The 10,705-nt window shown below is 34.4% G+C and overlaps 1 protein-coding gene across 1 annotated transcript in view; it reads right to left on the bottom strand.

Annotated features, from left to right (window-relative positions):
• Positions 1 to 5,211: 5,211 nt before the first annotated feature.
• The window catches only part of LOC112452281 (protein spire-like), a 31,612-nt gene continuing 26,118 nt past the window's right edge, over positions 5,212 to 10,705 (bottom strand). The window contains exon 6 of the mRNA XM_025012400.1: positions 5,212 to 5,366. Within this exon, the coding sequence (XP_024868168.1) occupies positions 5,350 to 5,366 (17 nt within the window). The 3' untranslated portion in view covers positions 5,212 to 5,349. The remainder of the gene's footprint in view (positions 5,367 to 10,705) is intronic.

Here is a 10,705-nt window from a genome sequence, read left to right as displayed (position 1 = left end):
CGATTCACGCTTCATGCTCGTCGATCCCTTAAAATGTCGACATTATTCTTATCGGCAACAGAAGTACGCCTAGCAAAACAATTCTGAATAAAGGAGGTACAAAGAAGTCACTTCGCCACAGAGATCTGGGAACTTATACACGACCGAATCGTTAAGTCGAATAGTCCTATCCTGGCCCTCAAGCCCTCAATCCTTTCCTGGATAACCAAGGGGTCCTACGCGTAGCCGGGAGGTTACGGCAATCGGAGCTAAACTATGACGAGAAACTTCCGATAATCCTCCCTAAATGTAGAATATCAGAACTCATTATACAATATATGCACCTCCGCGCATTGCACGGAGGGCTACAGGTTACACTTAGAATGCTCCGTCAGCAATACTGGATATTAGGCGCCCGTAATCTAGTAAAGAGTTGTATTCAAAAGTGCGTGACTTGCGCGCGAAAGCGAGCCACTTTATCTTGTCAACGTATGGGCGATCTCCCGGAGGTGCGCGTAAAACCTGCCAAACTCTTTACTTTTACCGGGGTTGACTATGCAGGACCGTTCTGTATCAGGACCTCTAAAGGGAGAGGTAAAAAAACACAAGGCGTACTGCGCACTGTTTATCTGTCTATCGACACGCGTTATACATTTGGAAATCGCGGACGATTACTCCACTGATTGCTTTTTAGCATCATTCGATAGATTTGATGCTCGCCGAGAGCTCCCTGCGATCGTGTAAAGCGATAACGGGACCAACTTTCAGGGTGCCAACCGCGAGTTAATCCGGCGGATTCGCGAAAACTTGAGCAAAATCATGTCGCATTTGATGAGATCGAGTGAAAGTTTATACCGCCTGCCGCTCCGCAATTTGGCGGACTTTCCTGGGAGACCGGCGTGAAAAGCGTTAAATTTCATTTACGCAGAATAATCGAAGACTTCACACCGACCTTCGAAAAGTTCACTACGCTGTAGAATAGAGTGCATCCTAAACTCGCGCCCAGTCGCTCCACTATTCGATGATCTTGATAGCTTTGACGCGTTAACCCCGGGACACTTCCTAGTCGGCTCACACCTTAAAGCTGTTCCTAATCCAAGCGTGGAGGACATAAATGTAAATAGATTATCACGATGGCAAACGATTCAACGACTGCAAGAACGATTTTGGAAGGTCTGGTCGTCTGACTATCTTAAACTCTTTACAACAACGTGGTAAATGGAAAACGCCACAAGCGAACCTCAAAGTCGGTGACCTTGTGCTTCTGCGACACCCTAACCTCCCCCCGACAAAGTGAGATCTAGGGCAAATCGTACAATGTCATCCCGGAGACGATGATCTAGTTCGCGTAGTAACGGTACGAACGGCAAAGTCCGTATTCAAACGACCTGTCACGCAAATATGCAAGCTGCCCGTTGAATCGTCCGCCAACTAACTTAGTTATAAGATAATAACGTGCATTGACTGTAGCTCGAACTTAAGTAATTTCGTTCACCGTTCTGAACGAGGCGGGTGGAATGTTACGAAACGCGCTCATGAATTTCTAGAAGTATTCTGGCAGCGCTCTGTGACATTCCTCTCTCGGTACACATTGACCTCTCACCGACACTCTTGAATGTGTTAAAACATAAGCTAAATGTTTCGATATCCTTATATGGCCATAACATTGACACCGCTGTAGCTTATTGGTTCTAACACAAACATTCGACACTAGTACATGTGAGCTGAGAGGTGGTGTGCGCGTGATCCTGCCGATTCGACGGCCAGTCTGACAAAGGAGCGCTCTCCGACGATAGTCAAACGTTCAGATCAATTGTAAAGTTAAGGATTAGCCGACGCCTGTAAAATAGACTACTAATAAAGTGTTCCATAAAATATCCTAATACATAGTCCGAGAGTCTTTCGACCCTCCGCCGAAAGCATAATCTAGCAAACATAAACGCTGCAACACTATCAGACTATCTATCAATTTTTTGGAAACAATAAAATGGGTAAACGGTACTTTTAAAAAATAAAGTATTCTTTTTTATTTTTTAAAAATATGACGTTTTTGATACGATTGCCATATATTTTATGTAGAATTTTGGGATAGTATTCTACAAGTAATTTTTTCGAATCAATAAAATAGGTAAGCGGAAGTTAAAAAAAATAAAAGATTGTTTTTCATTTTTTTAAATTATGATATGCTTTTTGTACCATTATTATATTTTTTTGTAGAATTTTGAGACGGCATTCTACAATAAGTATTTTTTTCGAACAAATAAAATGAGTAAGAGGTACTTTAAAAAACAAAATTTTGTTTTTCAAAATTATCATAGTTCTTTGGTACCATCGCCATATTTTTATTTAGAATCTTGAAATGGAATCCTACAAGAAGTAATTTTCCGGAATCGATTAAATAAATAGGTGCAGATACTAAAAAAATAATAAAATAAAGTAAATTGAAATAATTATGAAGGGATAAACTATAATCGTATTAAATCAAATGTTTATTATTAATGAAGTACACATACACATATTAGCCCGGGAGGTAACGACACAAAAGTGTCAGCGATTTGATTAGTTTTGGAACAAAGTAATTTCTCTTGTTTTAATAGTGTTGTTGATGAAATGCAGAGTCTGGCTGCGCAGTCTCGCTGGAATGGGCGTTGCGGCGCCTTTGATCTTGTCGTAAAAACACTTATGTTGGAAGAATTTGATTAGTGTTGAGTTTTTATATATTTATTGTTTTTTGTATAAAGAAATGTTTTAGAAGAGTCTGGCATGCAACTGACACTGGAAAATGATGAGTCTGGCATCCTCCCAAAGTCGTTGTAAAAAGTCGATTTGTAGAATCATTTGATTAGAGCTGTAACTTGTCAAAATGTTGCTTTAATTCGGATTGACAGGGAGGTATATTTGACGCGTCAACTATACCTCCATGTAAATCCGAATTAAAGCAACAACTTTTGAGAGCGTCATACATCGCAACCATTTGGAGAAATGCTTATTTGCAGCATATGACAAATTTGTCTCCAATTGAGAATGGCTGGAAAGAAGTTGACGAAAAGTACGAGTTTATTTGGTTCGAAGGAGTGCAACTGCCCCCGTTCGTGAGCGATATATTACTTAAATCGAATGAGGAAGAAAATAAAGGTATATTTCATGAATTAATTTTATTTTAAATAAATGCAAAATTAATTTTGAATAAATAAACTAATAATAAAGTTATAATAATGATGCAACAAATAATTTGAAGTTAATAAAGATACTTGTCATTATAATAACTTATTATTCATTTATAATATTATAATATTTTAGTTTATAAAAAGAAATATGATTTAGAAATATGATTTTAAGATAATAATTATTTTTTTGCAAATAAAACGAGTTAATTAGTTTAGTTCGTAAAAGTTTTGTTTTTATCGCAACTTATTAAAATCGTGTAATTTTAATAATAAATTCAACTTTGAATTATTTTCAGATCATGAACGTACTCAATCAAAAAAAATCGAAGAAGAATCCGATGACGATACCGACAACACCGAGCTCACCGATGATGAAAATAAAAGTTCATCAGAAATTGAAAGTTTGATTACAGATTATCCAGATAAATAAATTAATAATTTTAATAAATAAAGTTAATTGATTTTTTATAAGCGTATACTTGCATAATGTTGACTACTTTAAAATATAGTTTTATTTTTAAATTACTTTATTTCTGATTATTACATAATTAATTACACATCATTCCACTACTAATAAGCACGAAATCGTTTACGTTTTTCCTTTTGGACAAGTAAAATCTTTTTCAATGAGTAATGCGTTAATAATATTTAGAGATACGGCGGGCAACGAGCTACCGGCGCGCTCGTACAGACGACTTTAAAGGGGGTGCCAGACCAATTTTCCAGCCGGTACAAGTAGCCAGACTTATTTTTTTATAATTTTATATATTTAAACTACCATCTTGACAAGTTACAGCTCTAATCAAATGATTCTACAAATCAACTTTTTACAACGACTTTGGGAGGATGTCAGACTCATTTTTCAGTGTCAGTTGCATGCCAGACTCTTCTAAAACATTTCTTTATACAAAAAAACAATAAATATATAAAGCTCAGCACTAATCAAATTCTTCCAACATAAGTGTTTTTACGACAAGATCAAAGGCGCCGCAACGCCCATTCCAGCAAGACAGCGCAGCCAGACTCTGCATTTCATCAACAACACTATTAAAACAAGAAAAATTACTTTGTCCCAAGACTAATCAAATCGCTGACACTTTTGTGTCGTTACCTCCCGGGCTATCCATATAGCCCATGGTGGACTAATCTTCATCACTATCTTTATTGATAATAGGCGTGATGCTGTCCGTTTTAAATATATTTAGTGTAATATATTTAAAGCAGACGGCATCACACCTATTATCAATGAAGATAGTGATAAAGATCAGTCTATCCATATGAATATAACTGTAATAATATAACTGTAAATAATAGTATGAGTGATTATGTGAACAAATGTGTACTTCATTATTTTGAGTGCATGTGTACGTGTATGTGTATGTGTAGAAGAGACCGGGGCGAAAGTCGGCCCTATTTTTCGGTGCTGATTTTTAACAACAAAATAAATCATTTTAGTGAAATATAGTATACCATAGTAAAGAGTGAATCCTTGGCTACAAAATTTATATAGGCATTTTTTATCTATGTCGCTTTGTTCAACCGGTATAGAGTAAAAACGACAAAGGTGCAAAAATGGAAGTCAAAATTCCCGGGGCGGAGTCGTGTCTTCATTCTCGGACTGGATTTTAAATGAAAATTCAAAATTCCGATCATAAAAAATGATAGGATACATTTTATTATTTTTTAATAAAAAAAATGGAAACATTAATTAAAAACACGATGGTGGAAAATAATTACAAGAAAAGCGCACACACTTATGTGCAGGGCGGCGGAATTGGCGGGTGATAATTTATCGGCGGCGACGGCGAACGGCGGCGTTAATACATTTTTTTAAATCCTTCTGACTTAAAATAAAGTTCAATTTTAACTTTTCATAAATAATATGAACAAAAATAGCAAATAATAAATACTCAGCACTTGTTTTCAAAATACGATTACTTTATTAGCATTACTAATATCTTTTCTTTCACAAAAGAAAATAAAATTTATCTTAAAATGTTATTAAAAATAAGTCGTTTTATTTTCGACCCAACTGGCCAATTAAAACAATATTGCACGACAATTACCACGATAGATTAAAATTCACTTACGAAATGGAAAGCAATGGTAAATTGAGTTTCCTTGATACCACGGTCATCCGCGAGGGAGGCTCATTGCTCACGAATTGGTTCCGTAAACCAACTTTCTCGGGCCGGTACATAAATTATTTTTCAAACCATCCTATGAAATACAAAATTAACATCGTAAGGAATTTGGTTGATCGGGCGATTCTTTTGTCCGACGCGCGGTTTCACAATTCTAATATTAGTGAAATAAAAAAGATTCTTATTAATAATTGTTACCCGAAGAAAATTGTTGATAAATATGTCAATGTCCGACTTGGCGAATTGCGAAATCGTAACAACAATGATCCTGTCAGTAGCGAAGTGGCCCAAGATCCTCGAAGGTGCATTACTGTACCTTACATAAAGGGCCTTAGCGAGAATGTTAGCCGTACAATGCGAGACATGAACTTTAGAGTTCTTCACACCATCCCGAAGAGATTGGATTGTGTCATTAGGAAGGGCAAGGACGCGTTGCCGAGTCTCAGTCAGACTGAGTTAGTTTATAAGATTGATTGTGCAAATTGTGATGCGGTATATATTGGCCAGACAAAAAGGCATTTAGAAACACGCATCAAAGAACATCGATGTGATATTAAGAAAAATGTAGATAATCATTCTGTTGTGAGCAAACATCGCCTTACACACAATCATGATTTCAAGTGGCAACATCCGAAAATTTTATACAAAGAAAAACATTTCAAAAAAAGAGAAATATCGGAAATGTTTTTCATTAAAAAACATGATTGCACAGTCAATTTACAAAACGATACTGAGAGCCTGCCATCTATTTATAACCGGGTCATAGGTATCACTTAGTCGGCCCTGTATATTCGGTTCTGCTCGTTTTTCCATCAGAGCGCCGTTTGCTATCCGCGGATTACGTTTGACAACTTCATTTCGACTTTGACTGTCTTACTGTTCGGACGTTGTGCCTCGATATGGCTGGTGACGTTTTGATTTCACCGTTTGTTTTGGAACGCATAAGAATTGTAAGCTTTTAACTAATTTTTACAGTGTTAATTAATTTTATTGTTTTTGACTAGCGTGATATTGTAACGATTTTGTATAGTTTTTCTATTGTTAAATGTATTATTTTCTCTTTTGTTTAGTTTTGCGTTTGTCTTGACGTTGTCAGGACACCACGTCAACGATGCAATTTGTTATACGGATCGGTGTAACTTAAATTAATAGCACTTGATAAGGACCGGAATTCAGTCGAAACGTCGTGCAATATTGTTTTAATTGGCCAGTTGGGTCGAAAATAAAACGACTTATTTTGAATTATTTGCTGGCGACGGAAATTGTTTTGTTTAAAATGTTATTCCTGACTATCATACGTAACAAAAATAAAATGTAATTCACTGTATAACCATCAGATATCAGACTTTTTTCTCTCTTACTTATTAAACATTTCTTCACATATTAAGTTGTATAAATACTTATTAAACATTTCTTCACATATTATGTTGTATAAATAATATGAATAATATAACTTATACTTAATGTAAAACTTATTTTACTGACTTTAAATACATATCTTTTATTAATTTGAAATAATTATCGAGAATAAATAATATTTTATTAGATTTTGATTATTTTAACGAAGAACGTTTTGCTGTGATAAGCAAACCTGCAGAAGAAAATGCGCGTTCAGATGCTGAACTTGTAATCGGTATGGCATAAATGCAGCATACCAATTTGTACAAATTCGGCAGTGACAACTTCATTTTATTCTACCATTGTAGAGGATCTTCGATAATAGATTCTGACATACTTTTTAACTTCGACAAGAATAGGATCTTCAGGAGGAATAATACTTGTATGTTTCGCAGCCAACTCCAATCGTAATTTTTTACCTCCAAGAAGCTCACACGACTTATTAAAATAATCTGCTTTTTTATTAGATGCCATATTATGAAAAAGTAAAACTAAACGTGAGAATCTAACTTATTATATATATCATAAAAATAATAATCTTATATTTGGTGATTAAGGTAAAGGTACCAATACCCGGACATGTACCTATATCCGGACACCTTTATTATTTATAAGTATAACGCGTATTAAAATCAAAGATAAAAGTATTTTTTTTTGTAGTTTGAAACTTAAGTTATAATATCCAAACGTTTATTTTCATAAATTTATGTTTTCTTAAAGGTATCCAGACACAGATACGTGTCCAGGTATTGGTACATTTCCTATGCTTAAGTGTCCGGGTATTGGTACCTTTACCTTAATATAGAACCTGTTAATCACAATATTATTACAATAGCATTTGTATGATCAACGATAAAAACAAAGATCTGGTGATGCGAGTAGCGCAGTAACATTGAGATTGACACCGTAAATACGAGCATAACGAAAACTACAATATTAATTACAATAGCTTTAATTACAATATTAAACCTAGATTTTGTAAATCTAGATACTGTAAATTACCTAGACTAGGTATTGCTTAGATATATAGTTTATAAAAACTTTAATAAGTTATATATAGCTTAATGGACAAAATTCATATACACTAATTTTTTTTATTGTATTAAAAGTATAAATTAATTTTATATAGCATATAATCAAATAGAACCGAATATGTGGATATATTATTAAAAAATATATTTATTTATATTTTTTATTTTTTATATAAATTTATATAAAATAATTTTGTATGTCACTCAACTGGACAATAAGTTTTACTAGAATAAAAATATTTGTTAAAATATGATCTAATCTAAAACGTCGCTTAATGTTAATAAATAAAATATAAAAATAACCTAACCTGCTCATTTCTAATATTCAAGGGAACCAATTTGTGGATCATATACATTAAAAATTCCTCAGGAGATTGCTGCTTGTCTGCGAAATATTCAGCAACACCTCTAACACTTTGAAGAGTCGGATCCAAAAGTGCTTTGCAAACATGAGTTTCATAAAATAGTTTCTTTAAGTTGTTTTACTACGAATGAATCGTATTCATTTACACACATACTACTCTCAACTTCTGCCCTAAAAATATTAAAGAAGTAATTGATACAGCAGCATCTATTAACTCAGCTTTTCAAATTTGGCGGCGCAGGGGTCTACGAAACGCTACGCTAGTGCTACTGCTGTTCATGGAGCTCGCATTCGCTAGCGCTTTCATGGCTCCATGAACGGAGTTAATAGCGTTAGTGTTGGTAGCGTAGTAGCGAACTCCTCGAACGCACCCGAGTTCACACAACATACAGATTTCAAAATAATTGCAAAAACGACTCCGCCCCGGTGCCGACTTCGCCTCGGTCTCCCCTACTTCATTAATAAACATTTGATCTAATACGATTATAGTTTATCCTTTTATAATTATTGAATATTATTTACTTTATTTTATTATTTTTTTTAGCACCTGCACTTATTTATTTAATCGATTCCGGAAAATTACTTGTAGGATTCCACTCCAAGATTCTAAATAAAAATATGGCGAAAAAAAAACTGATAATTTTGGAAAAAATATTTTGGTTTTTAAAGACCCATTTTATTGGTTCGAAAAAAATACAGAATTTGATTTAACAAATAATGTCGACAAAATGCTAGCAAATATGTAATAAAATCTGCTGACATAATTAGATAGCAAATTGCCAACAAAATACGGGCAAATGTGACCATGTAACCAGACAGCAAATTGGCAGCAAAAACCGAGCAAAATTTGCGTTGAGCACTCTAACAATATATAAATTGGCGGCAAAAATCGAGCAAAATCTGTGTAGCGCTGCCTGACGACACTTTGGCGGCAATATACGGGCAAATATACTCATATAACCAAACAGCAAATTGGCGGCAAAAACCGAGTAAGATTTGCGTCGAACACTCTGACGATAAATTGGCGACAAAAACCGAGCAAGATCTGTGCAGCGCTATCTGATGACACATTAGCGACAAAATACGCGCAAAGTCAGCGCAGCGCTGTCTAATGATAAATTGATGCAAAAATCGAGCAAGGTCTGCACAGTGCTGCCTAACGACAAATTGGTGGCAAAAATCGAGCAAGCTTTGTGTAGTGTTGTCTGATGACAAATTGGAGGCAAAAACCGAGCAAGACCTATCACAATTTAACGATATATTGATATCAATTATATATTTTTTTATTCTTATATATATATTGCTAGAACAATAAAAAGGTTATTGAATATAAAGTATTTTCGAATACTTTTATGCTCATTATACACTGTTCCTCGTTAAACGCATTAAATTAAATGAACATTGAACAGATTAAATAATAAGCACGCGCGGTCATATAGACTAGCTATAACATGGCTATTACACGGCGGCTTAAAATCCAAAATTATATATTTGCGATGGTTATGACGTATGTAGACTATATATAACACTTACATTAAATAAAATAATAATTTAAGACTCTCGAAATTGGAAATTCGTAATAGGATAGCTATGAGAGTAAAATGCAGTTGTCTGTGCGTAGATAATCAGAATCACTAATTTATTCCAAATCCCTTCCAAATGAATTACAATCGAACGTTTCAGCTCATAAGTTCCAAGTTTCCTGCTTGGAGATTTCAAGAAACAAAATTGAAAAAGACTACTAAATCCATATCTGTAAAAATAGTTACCTTATTACACCAAGTATTAATTAAAAATTCCATGGTAACTTATCAAGTAGTCTGGAGAACAAATGCATCAGAATAAACCAAGCGAGGCGGGTATATAAATGCGGTGTGAACATCACAGAGAAAAATGTATAATCTGCACAAGGGATTCTGAGATCCCGACGGCACGACGCACGAACGGTATTAACAGGAAGAGGTCTTAAGTCAAATTATACAACGTGTAGGCCAATATGGTGATGCAGGATCTGGAAAGTAGGGTGTTGCGATCACTTACTTTGTTTTTACCGTTTTACTTCAGATACGTGAATGATATTGCTATGGCTGTACCATTTAATTCGATTGACACAATACTGCAGGTATTTAATTCTTATCACCCTAGGTTACAATTTACCTGTGAAATAGGAGGTGACAGATTAAACTTTTTAGATGTAACAATGATAAAAAACAATAATACTCTCGAATTTGATTGGTTTCATAAACCGACGTTCTCAGGACGTTATCTTAAGGGGTAACGCCACTCTAGAGTCCCAAAAAAACCAATTTTTGATAATTTTTTTCAGAAATACAATAATCATAAATGAAAATTGCTTTAATTCTATTTATTATCTATATATTAAAATATAAAAAAATTTTTGTTTATTATTTATTGCCAAAATGGCGGCACCAGAGCCATTGCTCCAAAGTGCCTTTTTGCGGAAAACGTCCAACGGGTGGAATCGAAGCTTCTATAATTTCTGAACTGGAACAAAAATTCAAAGATTTTTGAAAAATATATAAGTTTTTCTATAGAAGTACCTAGGGGAATTGCAAAATATCATTTTTTGTAAGAATGGTGCATGTTGGAAAAAAGTGCTTC

Source organism: Temnothorax curvispinosus, unplaced genomic scaffold (genome assembly GCF_003070985.1).
Source record: "Temnothorax curvispinosus isolate PA1 unplaced genomic scaffold, ASM307098v1 QBEX01003176.1, whole genome shotgun sequence".
NCBI classification, from domain to species: Eukaryota; Metazoa; Arthropoda; class Insecta; order Hymenoptera; family Formicidae; genus Temnothorax; species Temnothorax curvispinosus.
The sequence above is the reverse complement of the archived record's forward strand: the minus strand, read 5'-3'. Positions and strand labels throughout refer to the sequence as shown.